The 25,730-nt window shown below is 41.0% G+C and overlaps 1 protein-coding gene across 2 annotated transcripts in view; it reads right to left on the bottom strand.

The window, feature by feature from the left end:
* Nucleotides 1-17,607: 17,607 nt before the first annotated feature.
* Nucleotides 17,608-25,730, bottom strand: part of FGD3 (FYVE, RhoGEF and PH domain containing 3) — a 348,985-nt gene continuing 340,862 nt past the window's right edge. For both annotated transcript variants that reach the window (XM_089681845.1, XM_089681847.1), the window contains exon 19: nucleotides 17,608-18,723. In XM_089681845.1, the coding sequence (XP_089537971.1) occupies nucleotides 18,502-18,723 (222 nt within the window). In that variant the 3' untranslated portion in view covers nucleotides 17,608-18,501. The remainder of the gene's footprint in view (nucleotides 18,724-25,730) is intronic.

Below are 25,730 nucleotides of genomic sequence, written 5' to 3' on the forward strand. Positions count from 1 at the left end.
CATACACATGTCAAATTTTGTTCAAATGTTCAGATATAAATTCTGAATTCAGTGCGCTCTTTCTTGCTATTATTGAAAGCCCTTAACCACTTGCCCTCCAGAGGATTTACCCCCCCCCCCCTTCCTGGCCAGAACATTTTTTGCATTACGGCACTGCGTTACTATAAATGACAATTGCACAGTCATGAAACACTGTAACCAAATTACATTTAAGTCCTTTTTTTACCCACGAATAGAGATTTCTTTCGGTGGTATTTGATCACCTCTGCATTTTTTATTTTTTGTGCTGTAAATAAACTGCGCTATAAAAAGACTGACAATTTTGAGAAAAAAAACAATATTTTTGACTTTTTGCTATTAACCACTTGCCACACGGTCTATGGTCAATTGATGGCTGGGCGAACACTTCGTCCCTCCAGGAGAGTGTCATATGACGCCCTTCCCGCATTGCGCTTTGCACGTGCCCGCAGGGCCGCGCTGTGGCGAAACCTATCACCGGACGTGTACCTTGGACATGGCCGATGACAGATCTGTGTACTGACCCTGTTGCCAGTACCATGTGACCTGCTGTGACCAATCACAGCAGGTCAAATGACAGTTTTATACAATGGATGGCTTCCTTTCATGCCATCCATTGTATACAACTGTGTCTAGCTGTAAATGGTCACAGCAATCGCATGCACAGGCTGCGCCAATCACAGCCCATCTGTGTCATGTGATTAGCTGTGGCCAATCACAGCTAATCACAACAAAAAAACCCTGAATGAATCGATTTCATTCAGGTAAATGCTTGCTTATAGCAAAGAAATTCTTTGCTATAAGCATTCAAATTGTGTAAAAAAAAAAAAAAAGAAATACTGATCACTTCCCCAAAGTAGTACAATGTTACTATGGTAACAGTATACTACTTTGGTCATAGTGCAATATGAAAAATAAATCTTAAAAAAAGAGAAAATTTTTTATAAAAAATAAAAAAAATTAAAAAATTATAATTTGTTTTTCGTACTGTCACCAGTCAGTGTCCATGATCACTGCCACACCAGTTATATACTGACACTGTACTGCACCGGTAGTATGTAAAAAAAAAATTGTGAAAATATTTTTTTTAATTTCTTCATTTTCCTTAAAATTATGACAAAAAATTATAACTTCAAAAATACTTCTTATGAAATACGCCGGACTGTCTACTTTTCAAAAAGGGGTCGTTTGGGGGATATCTGTACTGTTCTGACATTTTTGGGCCTCAATTAGATTTTCCGTCAGTACTTCAGGATTGATCAATTTTCAGATCTATACCATAGTTTGTGAACTCTATAACTTTCCTGCAGACTAAATAATAAATACTGATTTGGATTATTTTCACCAAAGACATCTAGCAGAATACATCTTGGCTTAAACTTATGAAGAACAATTATTTATTTGCAAACTTTCATAACAGAAACAAAGATAAATGTGGGGTTTATTTAAAAAATTTCTGTCTTTTATTGTTATTTAGCAAAAAATGAAAACTCCAGTGATGGTTAAATACCACCAAAAGAAAGCTCTAGTTGTTTGAACAAAATGATAAAATTTTAGTTTGGGTACAGTGCTGCAATTGTCATTCAAAGTGTGAGAGCACTGAAACCTGAAAATTGGCCTTGGCAGGAAGGGGGTAAAAGTGCCCGGTATTGAAGTGGTTAAACATGTCCAGTAAAAAAATTTAAAAAATCTAATTTCGTCAAAAACTTAGGGCAAAATGTATTCTGCAACATGCCTTTGCTAACAAAAATCCCAGTACGTGTACATTAATTGGTTTACATGAAAGTTATAGTGTTTACAAATGGCGGTATAGATAATGGGATTTTTTTTCTACTAGTAATGGCGGCGATCAGCGACTTTTAGCAGGACTGCGGCAGACATTCTGACACTGAGGGGAACTAACTTGGTGTCACTAACATCTCCAGTGACACCAATACAGTGATCAATGCTAAAAAAAAGCACTGACACTGTACTAAAGGCACTGGGCAGGAAGAGGTTAATGTGCAGGGCGATCAAAGGGTTAACTGTGTGTAGGGAGTGTTTTACTAGGGGGCGGGGGTGTGTTCTTACAGCACTGTAAGCACACTGATCAGGATGGCTGTACTGTGCACAGCCATCCCAAGCAGTGTGCTCAAGTTCACAGGGAGGAAAATTGTTTGTAAACAAAACAATCTTCATCCCAGTTGGAGATGCTCTGTAATCACCCGGCGATTGACATTCGCGGCCACGAACAGCGGTACGCACAGGGAGCGTGCGCCCCCTACTTGTAAATGCAAACGCACGTATATATACATGATTTTGCACACAGGTTCCGTCCTGTAGCAGTATATCTGCTATAGGGCGGTCCTTAACCTCCCTGGCGGTATTCCCGAGTGTAGCTCGGGGTAAAGTTTCTGTACCAAAAGCGGTAACCCCGAGCTACACTCGGGCTTACTATGCGGCGCTGCTCAGGGATTCCCTGCAGAGCTTACCTTGTCCTTCGCTCCCGCGATGTGTCCCCTGCAGCGTCCCCGGCCATCTCCTCTGGCTGATGCCGGCATCCGGCTTCTGTGTTCCGGTCCCTGTGACGTCGGGACGTTTGGGCGGCGGCGGGAAATTTGAAAATTTAAAAAAATATGTCATTTTTTTCAAAACGAATTTTACATAGTAAATCATTGCTGTTTCAAACCATTTCACATACATTTTGTTCCGAGTGCTTTGTCCTGTCCCCTGCCTGCATTTTGACTGTTCTTTCTGCCTGGAAACTTAGAAAAGTCCTTGGCGTCCAAAAAGCGTCCCTTTAGGTCAAAAGTGGGTTTAGACCAGCTAGAGAACAGCGATAGTAAATCAGAACTACTTGCAGAATTGAGTGATAATGATTCGTGGAGAAATTCTTCATCAGATACTGAAAACAATTTTGCGACTTTGCTCAGTGATGTGCGAACTTGGCGCTCTATTTCAAATTTCAGTGTTTTGGGTTTGATTATATTATTGAATTAAATGTATTATTATTATTATTATTATATTATAATTTTTTTTGATTATTTATTAAATTATAATTTATGATTTTGTGTTTCAAATTTTATCCTACCCGGGATGTTTACTAGACTCTTGTTCGGACAGATTTCAGTGAGTTATTCCTAAATATTACAGCCTACAATAAAAAAACTACATATTTCCATGCAAAATAATGGTACCGCTTTCAGCACCAAAAATCTGAAATAATCATACCGCCAGGGAGGTTAAAGGTGGAAAAAGTTCTGAAATTATTTCTCTTTGTCTCATTTTTTTACATCACAGAAAGCTGACATTTTAACAGGGGTGTGTAGACTTTTTATATCCACTGTATACATATATTGTACATTCCCATCAGTCCCTAACCCTTAAGGGGTGTACATTCTAAAGGCCCCTAACTCACATTCATACATACACATATTAGGATCAATTTAGACTGGAGCCAATTAACCTACCAGCATGTCTTTGGAGTGTGGGAGGAAACCCACACAAGCACAGTGAGAACATGCAAACTCCAGGCAGGTGGTGTTGTGGCTGGGATTTGAACCAACAATTCTAGTACTGGCAGGTGGAAGGGCTAACCATTTAGCCACTGTGCTGCCAATTTCATCCAGACCCACCATTGAATCAAATCCCAGATGTATTAACCACTTCAAGTCCGGACACTTTTACCCCCTTCCTGTCCAGGCCAATTTTCAGCTTTTAGCGCCATCACACTTTGAATGACAATTGCACGGTCATGCAACACTGTACCCATATTAATTTTTTTGCATTTTTTTGAGGTACATAAAACTTTATTTTGGTGGTATTTATTCACCACTGGGATTTTTATTTTTATTGCTATAACAATAAAAACGTTAAAAAATTTAGAAAAAGGGTGTTTTTCTTATAAAATTTTGAAAATAAATAATCTTTCTTCATAAATATAGTCCAAAATTTATTCGGTTATCTTTTTAGTAAAAACAAATAACCCAAATTAGTTTATAACCAAAAATTATAATTTTTCTAATTTATTTTTAATTTATTTTTTTATATTATTATTTATGGGGTTTTTTTTAACATACTGTCACCATGCTACTTGTGGGGGTGATGAAGATTTTTTTTTTTTACACTGATTGCTTTTTTCACCCATAAAGGCTGTAAAAGCAATAATTTCTCTTTCTCTCTGGCTGCATTCTTGCAGCCATTGAGAAATACTATGAGAGCTGTGATTGGTCACAGCTTGTCACATGGTACAGGACTGTTGTGAATAGCCTTGTACTATGTGACCTCTGCTTGAAAAAGGAGTGCACTTCCGCCTTCCACAGTCAGTGCATGCTCCGAAACTCGTTGCAGTGCACCCTGGGATCTGACTTCATCACGGCCACGCCGCTGCTACGTTCCAGCATGCGTTCCATCCGGCTCTGAGGGAGGACGTGCATGCAGGCCGGCCTCACCGCTGTTCCCCTCCAGCCACCACGCTGTTCCAGCCGAGAGCTGACCTCCCCACATCGCAGAGAGATGACGGCTCTTCACCCGGGTTACCACCCCACCGTTAACTATTGTTAACCACGGTTTTTAAGCTTATGATTACTTCACACATGTGAGTGTTTCTACATTTAGACTTGAATTAAAAGACTTATTGCACTTAGAGGCGCTTCTCTCCTTTTTCTCATCTACAGAAGTTGCTACAGCTTATTTGGAAGCCTTGCCCTCAGTGCCACACGGAATCCTACGCTCTTCATACAGTAGCCACTAATACCACCATCACCCCATACTACCATTTCCCGGGACTTTGCAGTGTTTGCGCTGTTACAACCCTTCCTCATTTCTCCAGGGGTGTACAATCTAAGGTCCCTAACTCACATTCATACATACACATACTAGGGACAATTTAGACAGGAGCTAATTAACCTACCAGCATGTCTTTGAAGTGTGGGAGGAAACCGGAGTACCCAGAGGAAACCCACACAGTCACAGGGAGAACATGCAAACTCCAGGCAGGCGGTGCCGTGGTTGGGATTTGAACCAGCGACCCTAGTACTGCCAGGCGGAAGTGCTAACTATTTAGCCACTGTGCTGCTCTATTAAACAGCATTTTGCATTCAGTGGGTGTAACCGATGCCACTCGCAATCCATTCCAGTGAATGGGGCCACGCTGCAACCACGGTACACACTGCGTTCAAAACACGGGGTCGCTGTTCGAGAGGTAAACAGGAATCCAGGAGGCAGCATTTCGCCTCTGAAAAGTGATCTACGATGGATAGCTTTTCAAAGGGGCAGCAAAGACGGTCACAAGTATAAGCGAACCTTAAGGATAAAAATACTGATTCATTGTTCTCTGATAAGTAAGGGAGTGGTTGTAGAGTCCTGGAATAAAGCAGCTTCATTGTACTTTATCTGAAGCTATATTGGATGACTACAGCCGAAGCTACACCCAGATAAAAAAACTGCAAAAATGTCATGATAGACATTTAGACAAAAAAAAAAAAGAGGCCCATTTTTTGTTAGTTTATAATTTGTAGTGTTTTGTCTAGAGATAGGGAATATTCTGTATTAAAGAGCATGTAATGTGAAACAATGGACTTTGTTTATTCAATCCCTTTTAGTTTGTTGAACTTTATAATTAAGAATTTTTTTTTTTCATCTTGGATATTGGAGAAGGATGTGGAAACAAAGCTAGAGGTGCAGAATGAAAAATGTAGTTTTGTTTCATTATTTAAATAATTTTGTTTAGTTAAACTTGTTACATTCATTTAATTAGTTTTCGGAATTTGTTTAGTTTCACTTTGTTTATTCCTTTTCGAATTCGGTTCAAATTTTCTGAATTTGGTTGAATTGAATTCAATTTGACTGACTCAGAAAGTATGGAATTCAAATTCATTTTATTCGAAATTCAAGTTTTGGAAGACGGTTATATTCTATTTTGTTTTATTGTTTTTTATATTCTATTCTTTTATTTCTATTCTATTATTTTCTATTCTATTCTAATCTTTTCAAATTTATTCTATTTGAAATTTGAATTTCGGAAGACAGTTATATTCATTCTATTCTATTGTTTTTTTATTTTCTGTTCTTTTCTATTTCATTCTATTCTTTTTTTCTCTATTCTATTCTAATCTATTCTTTTCTTTTCTTTGTCTTTATTTTCTATTCTGTTTTACTCTAATCTTTTCTATTCTTGTCTATTCTATACTTTTCTAAATTTGAATTTTGGTAGATTGCTATATTCTATTATTTTATATTCTATTCTATTATATTCTGTTTTGCTATATTCTTTTATTTTCTATTATATTGTATTTTTGTCTATTCTATTCTTTTCTTTTATTTTCTATTCACAGGGCAGATTACGTGGAGGCAGGGCACATTATGTGGGAGCAGGGCACATAGCATGGAACAGGGCATATTACATGGGACAGGGCACATTACATGGGGCATAGCACATTACTTGAGGCAGGGAATGTTATATAGGGTAGGGCATATTACATGGGACAGAGCACACTACATGGGACAGGGCACAGAGCACATTACATGGGATGGGGCACAGATCACATTACATGGGACAGGGCACATTACATGGGATAGGGCACAGATCACGTTACATGGGACAGGGCACATTACATGGGATAGGGCACAGATCACATTACATGGGACAGGGCACATTACATGGGGCAGAGCACAGGCCACATTACATGGGAAAGAGCACGTTACATGGGACAAAGCACAGGGCACATAGCATGGGACAGGGCACATTACATGGGACAAAGTACAGGGCATAATTACATGGGACAGAGCACAGGGCACATTACATGGGACAAAGTACAAGGCACATTACATGGGACAAAGCACAGGGCACATTACATGGGACAAAACACAGGGCACATATCATGGGACAGGGAACATTACATGGGACAAAGTACAGGGCATATTACATGGGACATAGCAAAGGGCACATTACAGGGGACATAGCAGCTTATTTGGGACAGGGCACATTACATGAGACAGGGCACATCACATGGGAAAGGGCTCATCGTTCTTTTACCCGGCTTCAAAGTCAGCTTTCAACAGTCCTCAAGTGGCGTGCTGTTTCCCCTCCAGCCCCAGGAGGGTCTGGCGGGGCAAAGAACACTACAGCCAATAATATGCCAGCTGCTTCCCTGCATGTGTGTCCATGAGATCTACCATTCAGCCTGCGACTGACAGGTAGATCGCCGTGGAACCCCATTTGAGAAACACTGTGTTAGGAAAAATTGGGCAGCTGTGAGGCCTTAGGTGACCGCCTAATTTGCCTAATTGAAGAGCTGCCTCTGTGCTTTATAACAGTAAGTAGAAAATGTTGGGTTTTTTAAATTTTTATTTTTTCATTTAATTACTAAAGCATAAAAAACCCAGTGGTGATCAATTACCACCAAAAAAAAAGCTCAATTTGTGTGAAAAATTTATATAAATTTATTTGCATACAATGTTGCATGACCGTGCAATTGCCTGTTTAAGTAGCACAATGCTGAATAGTGAAAAATTGCCAGGTCAGGAAGGGGGTAAAACCTTCTGGAGATCAAGCCTGGGTTCACACTGATGTGGTTTGAAATTTGCATCATTTTCTGTGTGAATTCTGCACCGTATCACAATTGCACCCCGCTCATGCGAACCACTGCGGGTGTGTATGTTAAGTTAACAACACCACGAAAGCAGTCCACAAAATGCAGTGCGATGTGCAGAATTGGATTGCATAGGTGTGAATACCCATGTGATCTGATTATAGTGCGGACACAAAAAAGGGTCTTGCACGTTTTTTGTGCGGGTGCGGAGCAATTGCATACATAATGTATGGCTCCAATCGCACCGCACACAAATCGCATGTGATTTGCACAGGAATGCGGTGTGGTTCCTGAGTAAATCACATGTGATATACCGCACCACATGTATGTGAACCTGGGCCAAGCGGTTCATTTACAGCATTTTTTTTTTACACCTGCCTTTCCACAGTAGTGTATATATGTGGAGTAATGCTAGCTTTCTGAAAATACAGACTTCCAATGTAACTATTATTGGGATTCTAACCCCATCTGAACATTTAGCATGCTCCTGAAACATCGGCCCCATCCAATATTCCTGCATGCATGCTGCTCCTTTATGTTCTGTTTTTATTAAGCTGCATATGATTGGAAAAATAAGCATTATGTATTGCCTATGTAGATATAAATCCTAATGGATGACATTTGATTTTCTAAATCATTGTATACCATAAACAATTGCTGTTAAAAAAAAAAAATAAAAAAATTCCATCCTTGCAAAAGCTGCTGATCTCCTGCAGCCACTTCCTGTCCAAATGCACTCTTGCAATGGATGCATGACATTTCTCAGGATGGGTTCCCTGATGGTGACAACAATGGTACATGTCTGCGTAATGTGTACTGAAATGGGCACCTGGATTCTTCATTACGAGTACAACTGGGAAAACGAGTTGCCACCTATAACAGTATGTGCCAGATCAAGGATCACCACGCATTCTCTTGATGAAAGCTGAGGATTTAAAAATATTTAAAATACTTTTGGGAGGTTGATGGGATTTTCAGTGTGATTATGTAGTGCGACTTTAGATGTGGTTAGCATATTCTATGGAGCCAAATCACACTGAAATCGCATCAAAGTAGCACAGGAACCTTTAACAAACTCGCACTGCACAGATCTGCTTTAATGTGAAGGGTCACCATTGAAAATAATATGATCTCTCTTGTCATGTGATTCTGTGCGACTCAAGTCGCATCAGAAATAGCACCAGAACTTAAACTTACAAGATATTTAATGATGCTGTTTACCCACATTTGGTCAACAGATGATCTTTTTATGGTGTCACCAGGGGTGACAACTCATGGGGCCCCCTGGCAATAGGAGATCATGGGGCCCCTGTATCCTTGCCCAAACAAAAAAGCCTATGAAAAAGGTACCAGGGGCATCTCATGGGGCCCCCTACTGACCCCGGGCAGTGCCCGAGTTTCCAAATGGTCAGTCCACCCCTGGCTGTCACTAAATCACTATGTAAGCAATTTTACAATTAACTTTCCATTTTAACTGGTGCGATGATTTCCTAAAAGGGAATAAAATGTTTGTTTGTTTTTTCAACCATGGCAGCAGTACTGTGTATACAAAACACTCATGTGATTGGCTCACTGCATTTCCTAAAAGTCTGCAGAATGAAGGGTGAATCCGCAGACATACCTGGCAGTTTTCTTAGCCTTTTGCAGTAAGTAGTGGTGTTACCCTTGTATAATGGCAACACCCTGGGAATTAATCTACAGGGGTGCTGGGCCTGAATTGTTTCCAGCACTGGAACTAATTAGGTCATCAGATCATGCAAACCTTCCAATATAGCTGTCAGATTTATGAGGTTAAGGCAATGGTCTGTCTCAGTATACAAAACACAGTATAGAATTTGCAATTGAGTTTCCCAAAATCCGTGCAATAAGCAGGTCTGAAGTTAGAAACCATTGGGGCCTCAAACAGCCAACCTGACAGGCTACCTCTCCCAGATAAAAAAAACCCCAAAAAACACAGTTTACTATGCATCATTTATGAATGAAAACAGTGAGGGGTCAGTACAGATGACTCATTGTGTTCATTCAGGAAAGAATGGGGCTGGTAAAATGTGACATATATATCAGACCCTTCCCCCACTCTCTATCCTGAAGGATCCTATAGTGTTCTGGCAGCTGCCAGTGGGAAGGTGAGGAGGGATGCCAGCAGCACTGAGGAAGTGGGAGCACATGGGGGGACCTGGGCACCAGGGGGGCAATTAATGGAATTGATCCCCAAGAGCTGAAAGCCAGCGGGAGGGAGAGGAGAAGAAGCCAGCTTTTAGCTGCTGCAGAGAGAGCCATACATGGGGTTGGTTCCAATATTTGCTCCCCTGCCGGGACGATCACCCTCCCTGCCCACATCCAACGCACTGTCTGGTGCCCCCTGCTGGCTTGGGCCCCATACAGGAGGATTGGTGCTACCCCCTTATCCACAGCCCTGGCAATAAGTATAGCTGACCTTTTCTTAAAGTGGAACTCACTTTAGCAGTTGTATAATAAATGCACATATAAACATGCACATATTGTTAGTAAATACAGAGAACGACCTGTGGCAGCAATACACACTAATAAAAGCCTGTGTTGCATGAAAATCAGGTATCACTTGTGACAGTTTAGTCATTTGGGCGATAACTGCACATTAATTGGGGACTTTAAAGGATATGAATTGTAGTTTTTTTTAGATATTTTTCTATTTAATTTGAACAGCACTAATTAAAAAAAAAAAAATGTGTTACTTTTTGGAACCATTAATATAAACTGTTTCATTTTAATATTTTGCATTTTCTATTTGAGCCAGCAGATGGAGCTTTAGGCTGACTTCTCAGTTTTTACATGCTTCCCATTTTCTTCTTTGATGAAACTAACCTGTTGTTTGTGGAATTTAATTGGGTTGATAAACTAAAGACAAAAATTGTAGGCTGTTTACCTTGAATGGAATTTTCACATAGTTTAGTGAATGACGTGAAGCTCTGCTGACTTCCATCATCCAATCAAGTGCAAACAAAAATACTTTTTTGCATGCATGTGATTGGGTATCCTTTGCAAAGTGAAATTCACCTCATTCCATAAACTACAGGAAAACTAGAGGGAGATGCATGAATATATTTTCCTGCAGTCTTCTAGCTGGCCTGATAATATCAAGGCAGCTTTCTCTTCTTTCTCTGGTAGCTGTTGGCACACGTTCAGGACTGAATGGTGCTCATGTAATGACATAGGAGTGCCAACCAGCCTTGGCATACTGTGCGCCTAGCCTGCAAGATGACACACCCCCTAGGGGACACGTAAATGACAGGCTGGGCTCATAGGAAGTGGGCAGAATGACATGACTTTCATTCTGCCCAAACAGGACTGCCTTCGTGGTGCCAAAGAGGAACCACACTGGAATGTGGAGCAAATACGTAGAAACTGGAGAAATTTTTTTTTTTTTATTGGGATGTACCCAAAGAAAAAAATAGGTGGAGTTCTACTTTAAAAATAAAACAAGCAGTACAAAAAGACATATCTTCAAACCAACGCCAAGGCCCCCATTCTGAAAATATACTGAGAATCCAGGATGAAACACAAGTTGGAATACCGAAGGGCTGCATTTGTATCAGATGGTATTAGTGATGTTTAATTAAAGATCAGAGCAGAAGCATGGTAATTAGCCATCCCTGCAGTGTCTTTGATCAAACTCCAGCACTCCCCTAGTGTCAGGATTCACCAGAACACTCTACACCGGGGAAGAGATGGGTCATTCTACAAGAAAAGTTTCTCCAACTTTATATTTAGACACAAAAATATCAGAGCAATAGAGACCATTCCTGGATTGAAGGTAAACTGTTTTATATGAAGATTTGGAGATCTCTCCTTTCATTGTGCAGTGTGCCTTTGTATCAGGAAAAGCCTTCCTGCCTTTGTAACATATTTTCTGAAAGAAAAGCACAGACGAATTGATTCAGTTGCCTTATTGTATTCTGAAAATACTTTTCAGTCAGCCTTGAAAATGTCACTTGAAAATACATACTTTACCTGCCCATCCTGCTGAGTAAAATCGTTGGTTAGCATTAAACTGGAATAGTTGTAACATATAATCTCAAACCTATACATTGGCCAAAGGTTTGTGGACACCTAGCCATTACAACTCAGGGGTGTGGAAATTTTTTTAAAAAACTACTTGTCCAGGGACTAAATTGGGGCCCCAATCTACTTGTCCCTCATGACAATCTACTTGTCCTGAGAACAAAAAAATAAATTTAACCTAAACTGTATTTAACCATTTCAATACCGGGCAATTTTACACCTTCCTGCCCAGGCCATTTTTCAGGTTTCAGCGCTCTCACACTTTGAATGACAATTGCGCGGTCATACAACATTGTACCCAAACTAAAATTTTATCATTTTCTTCACACAACCAGAGCTTTCTTTTGGTGGTATTTAATCACCACTGGGGTTTTTATTTTTTGCTAAATTAACAAAAAAGACCAAAAATTTTGAAAAAAAACACGTTTTTCTTTGTTTCTGTTATAAAAGTTTGCAAATAAATAAATGTTCTTCATAAATTTAGGCCAAGATGTATTCTGCTGCATGTCTTTGGTGAAAATAACCCAAATTAAGATGCATTATTTAGTTTGTAGGAAAGTTATAGAGTTCACAAACTATGGTATAGATCTGACAATTGATCAATCCTGAAGTACTGACAGCCAATCTAATTTCTTGAGGTCCAAGAATGTCAGAATAGTACAGATATCCCCAAATTACCCCTTTTTGCAAGGTAGACAGTCGGACGTACTTCATAAGAGGAATGGCGAGTTTTTTGAAGTTGTATTTTTTTTGTCATAATTTTTCGGAAAATGAAAAAATGAAAAAAATTATTTTCACTATTTTTTTTTTACATACTGTCACCAGTGCAGTACAGAGTCATCATATAACTGGCATGGCGGTGAACAGGGACACTGAGTGGTGACAGTATGAAAAATATATATATATATTTTTTTATTTTTTTTATTTTTTTTTATTAAATTTTTCTTTTATTTTTTTTTAAGATTTTTTTCATATTTTACTATGACCAAAGTAGTACAATGTTACCATAGTAACATTGTACTACTTTGGGGAAGTGATCAGTATTTTTTTTTTTTTACACAATTTGCTTATAGCAAAGAATTACTTTGCTATAAGCAAACATTTACCTGAATGACATCGATTCATTCAGGTTTTTTTTTTTTTTTTTTTTTGTGCTTAGCTCTGATTTGGCCACAGCTAATCACATGACATGTGCATGTGACCTGCTGTGACCATTCACAGCTAGGCACTAGTATACAATGGATGGCATGAATGAAGCCATCCATTGTATACAACTGTCATGTGACCTGCTGTGATTGGTCACAGCAGGTCACATGGTACCGGCAACGGGAGCCGGTACTCAGATCTGTCATCGACCGTGTCCGAGGTACAACTGCGCATGTGCGGGAGCACGCCAAATGGCGTGCACCCGGAAAGCTACAGCGCTTTTGATGCCGCCGGGCGGCTAATGGTTAAATCGGAGGTGATATTAGGAATGTCTGGGGCTTTTAAAAACAAAAGGGGTTTTATGATGACTTAAACATTTAATATTTTTAACATTGCGCTGTATATCTCCTCCCCCCCTGCCTGTCTCCAGCACCGCACCCAGGGACTAGCAGGGAGGGGAGAGACCTTGCAGTGTAATGAGCACCGATTGTCTGCTCTTCAAGAAAGGGGAGTGTCTGGCTTATACTTTATCCCTTTCACTGCCAGAGCCATTTTTGCATTTTTTTTGCACAAGTTTAAAAAATAATTTTAGGCCTGAAGATTACATATAACCCCCAAACATGATATATTTTCTGAAATCAGAGATCCTAAAGAATAAAATAGTAGTAGTTCCAATTTTTTATGTCGCATATTACTGCAAAATTTCAGTAAATAATACAAGTAAGTTAATTTTAGGGCACAAAAAAGCAATAAATTACCCTTTTTTTAAAAATATAAAAGATGAGGTTGCACCGCTTAAACAGATATCCAAACCTCAAATTTGTGTGCGCTCGTGAAATGGCGACGCACTTCAGTAACCCATATTTTCTATAGGCAACACTTTTAATGCCCCTTATAGGTGATCATTTTAGCGTTATGGAGGAGGTCTCATGCTAGAGTTATTGCTCTCATTCTGGTGTGCACGGGGATATGTGACATGTATATCGCAATCAACGGTTTCATGCGTAGGCGACCCAACTTGTGCTTTTATGTTTGTACGTTCGTATATGTGGGGGTGGGGGCCTAACATTTTTTGGGGGGATGGTATGTGCTTGGGTGTAACTCATTTTTTACAATAAAAGAAAACTTTTTTGTTTTTTTTACTTTTTTTTTCATCACAAAAGGGCCAAAGTCCCCTACGTGATGATTTTTTTAGTGACAGGTTCTCTTTATTGAGGCATCGAGGGTCTAAAAGACCTTGCATGTCTCCCCTGTGCTCCCTTTAATGTAGTGCAGTCCACATCGCACCGCATTACATTCGTTCCCGGCTTCCATGGCCGGAAATCTCTCAACGGGGACCCGGAAGTGACATCATAACGTCACTGCCGGGTCAGGGCAAGAAGGGAAGGGGATCGGACTTGTCCACTCTCTTTCCTCCCTTCTAGCCAACGGCGGTGAGCTGGTCCCAGGCCCACAAATGGGCAAGCAGAGCCTGGGAGACGTCACAGGGGGGAGGCTTCCACCTGATAGGTGAGCCCGCTGCTTGTCCGCAGCAGGGCTAAAGGAAGAAAAAAACTACCTGCCCAGCACCCCGGAACAACATGTCCCGGACATCGGGCGATAGGAATCGAACATCTCTGCAACTACTATATGGATAAAAGAACTGCCACTCTGTTGGGTTCAGTGAAGGCTGCTAGTATTGCTACAGCATATAAAGACATTTTAAATAAGTTTCCAACTTCACAGCAACAGATTGTAAAGTCCCTTCTCTGTGCACAGGGGCACTGTGGTGTTGGAACAAAGCCAGGTCCATGAAGACATGGTCTGATAAGTCTGGTGTGGAAAAAGTTGGGTGGCCTGCACAGAGCTTGGACCTCAACCCTACTGATCAGTTTTGAGATGGATCGAAGCACATATTGCGAGTCACATCTCTACACCCAAAACCAGTACCTGACCTCACAAATACTCTTTTGGCTGCATTGGCACAAACACACTCCAAACCTTTGTGAAAAGCCATCCTAGAAGAGTGAAAACAATTATTTTTCTGTCCCATGTAGGCCCTTTTCACACATGCAGACCGCTCATTTCATCATTTCAGCCTGGATTCACACAGGGGCAGTGTGGGAAACCGCATGTGATTGAGACAGGAATCGCACCGCATACCTGTTCAAACTACATGTGATTCTTTGCAGTGCAATTTTTCAGTTTGTATGGTCTCAAATCACACCGCTCCGCACGGAAAAGGTGCAGGCATCTTTTTTTTTTTTTTTTCAGCACTATTTGGGGTGTTGATAATTTTAAATTGACACCCGCAGCAGATTGCATGAAGGCTGTGCCATTTCAATGCGGTACGGGAAACGCACAAGATGCATGTATATACGTACCATATATACAGAGTAGGGATGCACTAATACTGAGTATTTGTGAAAATGCTCCTGATACCTGAATGTATTTAGGCAAATTGCACCGCAAAGAAAAGCATGCGATTTGAACAGGAATGCGATTCCTGCTTTTCATAGTCTGAGTTCACACAGAAGGAAACCTCCCTGCACCAATCCCATACTGTCACAGAAAGAAAAGCTGGGGATTTGAAATCCCAGCAGCTTCCTCTCCTTTTAGTGCAGGGAAGATAGTATGGGCTAGATGGCTGTTGATTGGTGGGCATACCGCACAGCATTAAAAAAAAAAAAAAAAAAACCTTTGAATTCACTAAAAAAAAAACATTACTAAAATACCGCATGAGTTATCTTATTAAGTTATGCGGTATTTTAGTAATGAAAAATATGCGTTAATGTTTCAGCTGTCAGCGGGGTTCCACATTGACAGCTGAATGTAAAAGGAGAAAATTGCCGGCAATCAAAAAATAATTCAAAAAATTACATGGAGTCCCAAACCTCCATCCATACCAAGTCCTTCGGGACTGGTATGGATTTTGAGGGGAACCCCCACGCCAAAATGTAAAAAAAAAAAACGGTATGAGGGTCCCTCTTAAAATCCATACCAGACCCTTATCTGAGCATGCAGCCTGGCAGGTCAGGAAAGGGGAGGATGAGTGAGCACCCCCCCCCAAAAGCACCTTACCCTCATGTTGATGGGGACAAGGGCCTCTTCCCCACAAGGGAGCCCCCAGATCCCGCCCCCCCATGTGAATGAGTATGGGGTACATAATACCGCTACCCATTCCCAAAAAAAAAAAAACCTGTATTGTGGAAAAAAAGACAGGAGATAGATTTTAACAAGTCCTTTATTGAAAGAAGGAAAATACAAAAAGTCCCCTGAAGTAGATCCAACGTCAATCACGATGCTCGCCGCCCCCCCCCCCCAAAAAAAGGCCCTGCTCCCTGACGCTGGCTCCCGGCCGTCTGACTGCTCCGCTGACTTGACATCACCCATGTGACCCCACCCCCATGTGACATCATCGACCTGGGTCAATGATGTCACACGGTGGTGGGGTCACATAGGTGATGTCACCGGGTGGCCCCACCCCTTACATATTTAGGAACTGTCAAGCCAAGGACTTGTCAAAGACTGTCTCCTGTCTTTTCACAATACAGTTTTTTTGGGGGTGATGGGTAGCGGTACCATGTACCCCATACTAATTTACATTAGGGGGGCTGGGATCTGGGGGCTCCCTTGCTAAAAGGGGCTTCCAGATTCCAATAAGCCCTCCGCCCGCAGACCCCCACAACCACCGGTCAGGGTTGTGGGGAAGAGGCCCTTGTCCCCTTCAACATAGGGACATGGTGCTTTGGGGGGAGGGAGCCCCGCTGCCCCAAAGCACCCCACCATGTTGAAGGCTTGTGGCCTGGTATGGTGCAGGAGGGGGTGCTCTCCCCCCCCCTTCCTAACCTGCTGGGCTGCATGCTCGGATAAGTGTCTGGTATGGATTTTGGGGGGGACCCCACGCCATTTTTAAAAAAAATTTTCGTGGGGGTTAACCTCAAAATCCAAAGCAGACCCGAAGGGCTTGGTATGGATGGAGGGGGACCCCACATCATTTTTTAATTGCCGGCAATTTTTTCTTTTTACTTTCAGCTGTCAGTGAAGAACCCCGTTCACAGCTGATGACTCATAGGTTGTTAGGGACTCAGCGGCCACCAATTCCTTAACAACCCATGACAGTACTGACAGATGCCAGTACATACCGCATGCCTGGAGCACTACTTAATTACCGCATGCATTTAATTATTTACTTCCTTTTGTGAATTGCCGTTAAGTTCTTTTTATGTGGTATTTACCGAGTGTTTTTGCTATTTTCGGTAAATACCGCATACTATCACTAGTGATTTGACATTGTCAGTATCACATGCGATATGTGGTCATGTGACTGACTTAACTCATGCGATAAGCGTTAGTGAAGTGTGCCCAATAACGAATAAATAATTTGTCCCCGTGCTGTACCTCCGCTACATCCTACAGGAAGCCTTACATGCAGAGACGTATAGAACTAAGACAGGGTGGCTGTGCAGCGGTGCTTTGAAAACTTCACCCAATCTGTTTGTGAAGTTGGGTTATAAAAGCGTATTTGGAAAGCTGCCCATGATTCTGCATTATGAAGAATCCATCAGTGGAGCACTACCAAATTATCAAAAACATTTTGCCACACGACACATTATCAAATCACTGGAATTTCTGAAAGACAGTCTGTTTGTGACACTATTCGTAGGCACTCATGCAAAAGATCACTTCTGAGTGGCATTAAGCTTTCATTTTAGTTTACATTTGCGGTTGGAGGGCAGTAAAAACCTCTGGTTGAGTTGCGTTTAAACCACCCCGCAACCGCTACCCCTGAGTTGAAAATACAGCTTATGTCATATAAATGTTCAAGTCATATAAATGATCACAAAATCACTGTGTGCTAAACTTTTTTATTAGCTTATTTTTCTTTTTAAAATGTCTGAAAATATGTATGTAACATTATTTACAAATCATAAATAAAAACACAGGGTTAACAAGAAATAACAATTAAAAAAACGTATGTTCCCAGCAGTGCTAAAAAGTTGTTTCATAGACTTTTAAAAAATGAGTCTACGGCCATTTAAACATGCAGAAGGTGCTTCATCTGGGGTCTCTTCACATATGGAGTATATGGATTGTTCTGGTACAAATTGCTTAATACTTCACATAAATACAACACTTGATTAACTTTTTTTTTTCCCCCATCACTATCGGTAAACAACATGCCAAATGGGTAGACACACTCCTGATTGCAATATTCAATATTTGACAGTTACGACAAAATGGCTGTTACTTTCAGGCATCCAAGAGGTTAGAAGTGTAGGAATGATCAATAGCTGCACAAGTCCGGCTCCATTTTTGCTCTGGTGAGATCCACGGTACTGTATGCATGTATGTATGCATACATGTATGCAGTCATGTGATCTTTCCACTCTGGGCAAGTAATAGGTGATAGTCATTAAACTTTTCACAGATACAATCTGCACCAAACAGGATTTAGAATTCGTTTTCTTAAATACACATATACAAAACAGTAGGCTGAAGAAATTTTGTGCTATAACTGCAGTCTCGAGACGCCAGTCAAAAGATCTGCCTATTTGGAGGCACAGGACACAGGTTACGCATTGTACACAAGTACAAATATGAAAATTTACAGAAAATGGGGAACACCACAGATGTTAATATGTAGACACGAGCATGTCAGGAAAGTTACTTGGTTGTCAAACTTCAGATAAGCTTTTATTTTTACTTAAAGAAACGTCTATTACAAGTTTCGGAATGTTGAAATTTAGGCGTTCTCAGGACATTCCACCCCCTCTGTTTCTCCTCTCGATGCTCGACCCAGAAGCTCTAACCATTTCATCAGTAGTTCCTCATCTTCAACACTAAAAAACAAAGTTTGCTGGGACTGGCTTAATTTAAATACATGCTTTAAGTCCACCTTATCGCTGGCACTTGGTAAACTGACGTCGTAGCCTGGCAGAGGTATGGCACGTTGAGGTCGGACATCCTGCAAGAAAAGAAGGACATTTAGAAGTATTCATACTGTTGTTTTTATTACTAGTACAGGTTATTACCTCATGTCCCTCAACCTTTTCTGAGCAGGCTCACTTTGTACCTTAATGACCAAACAGATTCTAGTCACAAAGCTTACATTTAAATAATTAAAGGAGTAATTGTGTCTACTTCCCTTGACCTTTAACCACTAGCCTACAGGGCACTTATACCCCCTTCCTGCCCAGGCCAATTTCCAGCTTTCAGCGCTGTCACACTTTGAATGACAATTGCGTGGTCATGCAACACTGTACCCATATGAAATTTTTATCATTTTTTTGAGACAGATAGAGCTTTATTTTGGTGGTATTAATCACCTCTGGGATTTTTATTTTTTCTTAAACAAACCAAAAACCACTGAAAATTCTGAAAAAAAAAACATTTTTTCTTAGTTTTTGTTATACAATTTTGTAAATAAGTGATTTTTCTCCTTCACTGATGTGCACTAATGAGGCTGCAGTGATGGGCACTGATAGGCTGCACTGATGGACACTGATAGGTGGCACTGATGGGCACTGATGAGGAGGCACTGGTAGGTTGCACTGATGGGCATTGATAGGCATCACTGATGGGCACTGAAAGGCAGCACTGATACATGACACTGATACATGGCACTGATAGACGGCACTGTTAGGCGGCACTGACTGGCACTGTTAGGTGGCACTGACTGGCCCTGATAGGTGGCACTGACTGGCACTGATAGGCGGCACTGACTGGCACTGATAGGCGGCACTGATTGGCATTGATAGGTGGCACTGACTGGCACTGATGGGTGACATTGAAAGGCAGCTCAGATGGGCACTGATATGTGGCATTGATGTGCACTGGTATGCACTGATATGTGCCATTGATGTAGCACTGATGGGCACTGGCACGTGGCACTGATGAGCACTGGCACTGATGAGCACTGACAGGTGGCACTTCTGGGGCCACACTGATCATCAGGGCACACTGATCATCAGTGCCCTGATGATCAGTGTACATGTCCCCTCCGCGGAAAGCCGATTACCAGCTCTCCTCTCCTCTCGAGCTGTCAGCATGACAGCTCGAGAGGAGAGAAATGCCGATAACCGGCATTTCCGTGTTTACATGTGATCAGCTGTGATTGGACACAGCTGATCACATGACCGAGCTGACATCTTCGGCTCTTTCCGTGATCCGCTGTGTCCTGAGCCGCGCATGCGCAGTGAGAATGGTAGGACGTCATATGACGTCCTATCAGAATGAGAGAACCACCTTGCGCCCGTCCTTGTACTATAGGGCAGGCGGAAGGTGGTTAAGTTACTATTAGCGGTTATTGCTATTATGAAGGTTGCCAGCTTTCCCGGTGGCAACTGGTCCAGGTTTTGAATTATGTGTACAGGTTTAAGACTGCCTGAAATCCGGACAAGCATAGGTGTGCACATGGGGTGTGCCTGGGAACACTCCGATCACTCCATGTGCACTGGCAGAGCTTCAGTGGTCACAAAGGGCAATCATAGAATTTGATCCCCTGTATGGTTCAACCTGCAACAGCTGAAAGCCAGCTTCTCCTATTCTCCCGCTCGCTGCTTTCAGCTGCTGCACAGACAGCCATAAAGGTGAGTGGGTCCTATAAATGCTGCCCCCTCGGCACTGACCATTGTTCTCCATCTTCTTTCCCTTGCTGCCCGGGCCCCCTGTATGACCCCTCCCCCCTTCGCAGTACTGCCGGCTTCCCTTCTCTACTCTCCCACCAGGTGCTGCGGGGGGGGGGGGGGTCCTTTCAGGATGGATAGAGGAGGAAGGGGCTAGTAAAAGTGTCATTACTGACCCCTTCCTTTTCTGAATGAACACACTTAGTGATGGGTACCAATCACTCACTGTGTTTATCCATAACTGCAGCATAGTAAACTATGTGTGCTGTGCTTGAGTTTATGAACAGGTAGACTGTGCAGAGCCCTGCCTGCTCATTTTGTGTAGCTGAGGCTGCAGAAAGGAACTGCGGAATGTGTTTCCTCAGTCCTTTTCTCTGTTTCAGAAGTGAGAATTCAGGGGTCTATTTGCACCCCTGATATCTCACCAAAGCCCCCCCCCCCCAAAAAAAAAATATTGTGAAAAAAATGTAAAAGAAATTCCAACAAATATAAAAAAAAAAGTAAAAATAATAATAAAAAAAAAAAAGATAATAAAAAAATGAAGGGCTCATTCACACCAGTTCTCTGGCCCATACAGTATAAATGAGCATTTTGTGCGGTTGGAGACACCTGCTACTCTAGGGGACACAGCAGCTGCATGAACACAGGAACACAGCCTTGTGTCCTAATTTGACAGGTGTGGATGAGTGGCCCCGAATGTGTACTGCCTGTGTTTGGGGACCTACGCATGCAACCTCATGACTGTTAAATTAGGATCTGCGGCTGTGTTCATACAGTTGCTGCATTCCCATTGTGTAACATAGGTTGCCTGTACACAACTACAGACACATAAAAAAAAACAAAAAAACTGCAGTGTGCCTCTAAAGTGTTAGGGTTTGGCTTGAAGAAAAGGTGACAACCCTAACATATGAATGTACATACCCTTATAGGAGCACATATGCATAAGGAGGGTAAACACAAACAATTGTGGATGTCTTCATGTGCACTTTATATGATTACAAATAGCCAAAAGTGTGGGAATGCATTTCAATTAGAGCATAGATCTATGTTGGTTGTTCAATAAATGGTTAAAAAGGTCATATTCTGCAATATTTCTGTGAAGTATGTACTTATTCTATTCTAGACATTTATGTCAATGCTGTAATCAAGCTGGGAGAGTACATAGTCTTGAAGCAGTACTCTAGCTCTCACCAAAAACTTCCATCCATATAGAATCATACAGAGGCTGCAGCTACAATGATATTGGGGTCAATGTATAAACTGTCATCCCTGCCAACAACTAGTAATAACATTGTCATACTTTGTTGTTTGAAGTTTAAAAATGCCACAAACACCAGAATTTGGAATACCAGTATTGCCTCTTGTGACATTTTATAAGGGTCTGTCTATAAATGGGGCCGTTTGCAGGGAAAATGAAAATGAGGATGTAGGTCACCTCTATACTGGTATGCAATGGAGTTTTGTCTACTGGGCAGATCTGTGGACAGATTATTTGTTTCATCTGCGACTAAACCACTACATTGTCCAACCCAATCCCCCCCCCCCTCTTTCTGCCATCAGATCCATCTATTATGTCATTTCATGCACTGGCCGAAGAACAGGCAAAGGAGAAATACTAGATGACAGCAGCTCTTAAGGCTAAAACACCAAAATGTTATGATTTTTAATGTAGGGCTATTGATACATGCTGCGTTTAGCTGTGAATTTAGGCCTGAAGAGGAGGAGGACGCTGACAATCAGATCCAACGCACCTCCTGATCTAGTGTAAAGGGGAATCGGCAAACCACTTGAAGAGCTTCTCATTTGTTGGTGACACACTGAATACCCTGAAATGTCAGAAGAGAGGATTTGGCTGTTGAATAATCTAGTTGCTGGCTACCTGTATACCCAAAGTTGTGGGACCAGCACGATAGACCTCCAAATACTGTAAATAGGTCTGGCTATCTGGTAAGAAGCACATGTTTGGGTGGTGGTGAAGGTTTACCCCTATGCTGCAATGTATGTGGTGGTGGAAATATTGATGAAACACAGATAATTCACTTAGTAATACTTTTTTTTTTTTTTTAATTGCTACACTTTGGGATTTTTATTTTCATTTAATTTATTTTCTATTTGGATTAGCACTGAGTTTTTATTCATTCCATGGCTTAAGTATTAGTGTTATATGTACAAGTTTAGAGATTTTTTTTTATTATTTGCACTATTAAGAAAGGATATTACATTTATAGTAACAGTACTTTACATATGTTTATAATAACATGCTGTGACCTGCCAGCAGTTTCTTAGTGGCAGGTTCGAACATACAGTATGCCCCCTTGGTGTGCAATGATAGCAGCTAGCTGGTGTTTTTGTAAGGGTGAGAGTAACATCTGCTTTATTATTAGAACAATCAGCCTCTATCAGCTTGATGGCCTAGTTCCAGACCCCTTATGGTTCCCCTAGAAATCTAAACTGATATACTTGGAAATGTTTGCGAGTTGAACAATCAGAGACTATCAGCCCTGCTGGCCTAGTCCCAGACCCCCATGGCTCCCCTAGAAATCTAAGCTGAGATACTTGGAAATCTTTGCACCTTGATCAATAACTCTCTATCAGCCTTGCTGGTCTAGTCTCAGACCTAGACCTCCATGGTTCCCATAGAAGTCTAGGCTGGGATACTTAAAAATGCTTGCGCACTGAACAAATCAGTCCTTATCAGCCTTGTTGGTCTAGTCCAAGACCCCCATGGCTCCCCTAGAAATCTAGATTGGGATACTTAGAAATGTTTGCATCTTGCAGAAACAGCCCTTATCAGCCTTGCTGGTCTAGTCCCAGACCTTCATGGTTCCCCTAGAAGTCTAGGCTGAGATACTTAAAAATGTTTGAGCCTTGGCCTTTAAACAAAAGTACTTCTATTATAGCTCTGAAATATAGGTAATGATATTCCCATCTGTTGTAAAAATGATTTACAAGCATCTTTTACACCCAAATCCATAAAAATATGTTCTGACTATGGCTAACTAATGTTACTGTGAGTAATGCTTCTAACTATTGAAAGGATCGCAGGATTGTCAACATATGACCATTTGGAGACTGGAACAAAGGGCCGCACACCCCCCATCCTAACACAGTGACCCCCTGACAATGACGGTGCCATTGCTATGTACACATTCTCATAGTACATGCTCCAAAATTATGAATCACCTTCATCCTCGTGTATTTGTGTACTCTGACAATAAAGGGGTCAGGAGGTTTTACGAGCATGGGAAATGACAGGAAGAAAAAATAATACACAGAAAGATAAAAAGCATCATAAAAAGCAGAGACAATGACACTGAAAAGATCTGCAGGTTTGAAACGGTTGGCAGATAAATAATTTTTACTTTCACAGTACAGGCGTATAACTCTACATTATCCCTATCCTTCATGGCTTTTGTGATCAGGCTGTAATGTAAATACGTAGATGTTGATTGCAGCACAGACGCAGTCTAAATGTTGCATGCTTGACATAATGTACATGTAGCCAACAAGTAGACATGTGCATTTCGTTTTGTTACGATTCGTGTTTTGGATGAAAATCACATTTTTGGAGATTTGGATGTATACGAATCTCCGAATGGACATAGTAACAAATGTTAATATGAAAAAAAGGGATTACCAAATTACCAGATCTATTTGTTTCATTCTGATGACATCACATGATGCAATAGTAGTTTGTGCCCTTGGGGAAATGAATTCAATTTTCAAATTAGTTATTGATAACGAATGGATCTGAATTTCTTTCCATTTGTTCATTAAGATGCACATGACAGTTGATATTGACCAGTCAGCTCATGCCATTTCTCTTGGTGGTTTGGACTAGCATCTGAAAATATTGAATCCTTCCGATTCAAATCTGTCCAATTTGATAATATGTTGAATATATAGCAGTCATCCAGAAAAACTGCAACAAAATTTATCGAATCCACCCGGACCAATGAATATTCGAAATTAATGCCAAGGATATAACAGAAATTCCGAAAATGAATTGGTTCAACATAAAAATATAACAAAATTTAATTTTTCAATGAACAAATGAATTTGAAATGAAACAAAGATTTCTGGCATGCACATGCCAATGAGTATTGGGTTGCAATTCTGTGTGCTGGTTAGGGACGTCTCCTCATACAAGCATACCAAAAAAAAAAAAAAACAGCCAGGAAATGTAAATGAACAAGAGCCTCACTCAAATGGTTATAGAATCTGATTGCATTAATTCTATAATAGAAATCAACCAAGTCAACATGTTTTAGAAGCTAAAAACATATCACCTTCTTCAGGGCTTAAAATACTATATGAGGTGGAAGAAAAAGGTCTATTGGCATATCCCTCTCCACTTTCACCAAATTATACTGTTTTGAGTTCCTGTTCTGCCATGTACTTTGCTGAGTGCAGAGGGAAACACACCATTTTCATTTTTTGCTGTAGCCAAGGGCTTCCTGCCCCACTCATCACTGAACCTTCTTCATAACATTTACACACAGCAGAAAATAACATTTTAGAAACACCCATTGAGATGGTTTTCCCCTGCATGGCTGTGGCTTCTAGCATGGAGTTCAGTGTGCAAGGGATGTTTACATCATTTTGGCCACCTCTCCTATTACTGTGGCATATAACAAAGGAATGGTTTAGTGACTGAAGGAGATGTTAGAGAAAGGCCACTAGTTGAAAGGTGGAGGAAGAGTCCCACAGAAGTGGTTAGAAAGAGATCTATTTTCTGAAGCTGTGAGGCATGTGAGCCAGAATGAGGTTTCTCATTCCCAGGACAATGCATATTGGGGACCATGTAGCCCCATAACTTCCAGTAACTGGATGTCAACTGAAAATTATTATAAGATACTTTTTTTGTAGATGATGCTATATAGCAATGCATGCACTAACTAGTGGATCTCAGAAATCCATGGGGGAATTATGTTGGATCTTTGTTTTCCACATTCTAGTATATGCCTGATCTTAAGATCAAGAAATTGTTTTTTTCCCCTTTAGAAGTTACAAAGAAGAACAGAGGTGTGTCTCCAGTTAGGCTATTAAAGAACTTGTATGATGGAGGTGAAGTGAGGAAAATATCAAAGAATTAAAAATGGCCCAGACCAGGTTTCCATGGAACCCTAGGGTTTCTCCAGAGGTTGCTAAGGGTTTAATTAGCATCGAGCAATTTCTGCCTCTCAGATAGGTTCCCACTGACACCACTGATCTTTTTAGCTATTTGTAAGGAGGTAATTCTTCCCATTGACCACAAGTGTAAGGAACATTCTTCCCACTGACCATCACACTAATACATCATGAGTTGTAGATATGGTAGTTTTTTGTAGGGGTTCCCTGAGACCGG

The sequence above is a fragment of the Staurois parvus genome, unplaced genomic scaffold (genome assembly GCF_062004578.1).
Source record: "Staurois parvus isolate SC_StPar_1 unplaced genomic scaffold, SC_StPar_1.0 ptg000282l, whole genome shotgun sequence".
Classification (NCBI taxonomy): domain Eukaryota; kingdom Metazoa; phylum Chordata; class Amphibia; order Anura; family Ranidae; genus Staurois; species Staurois parvus.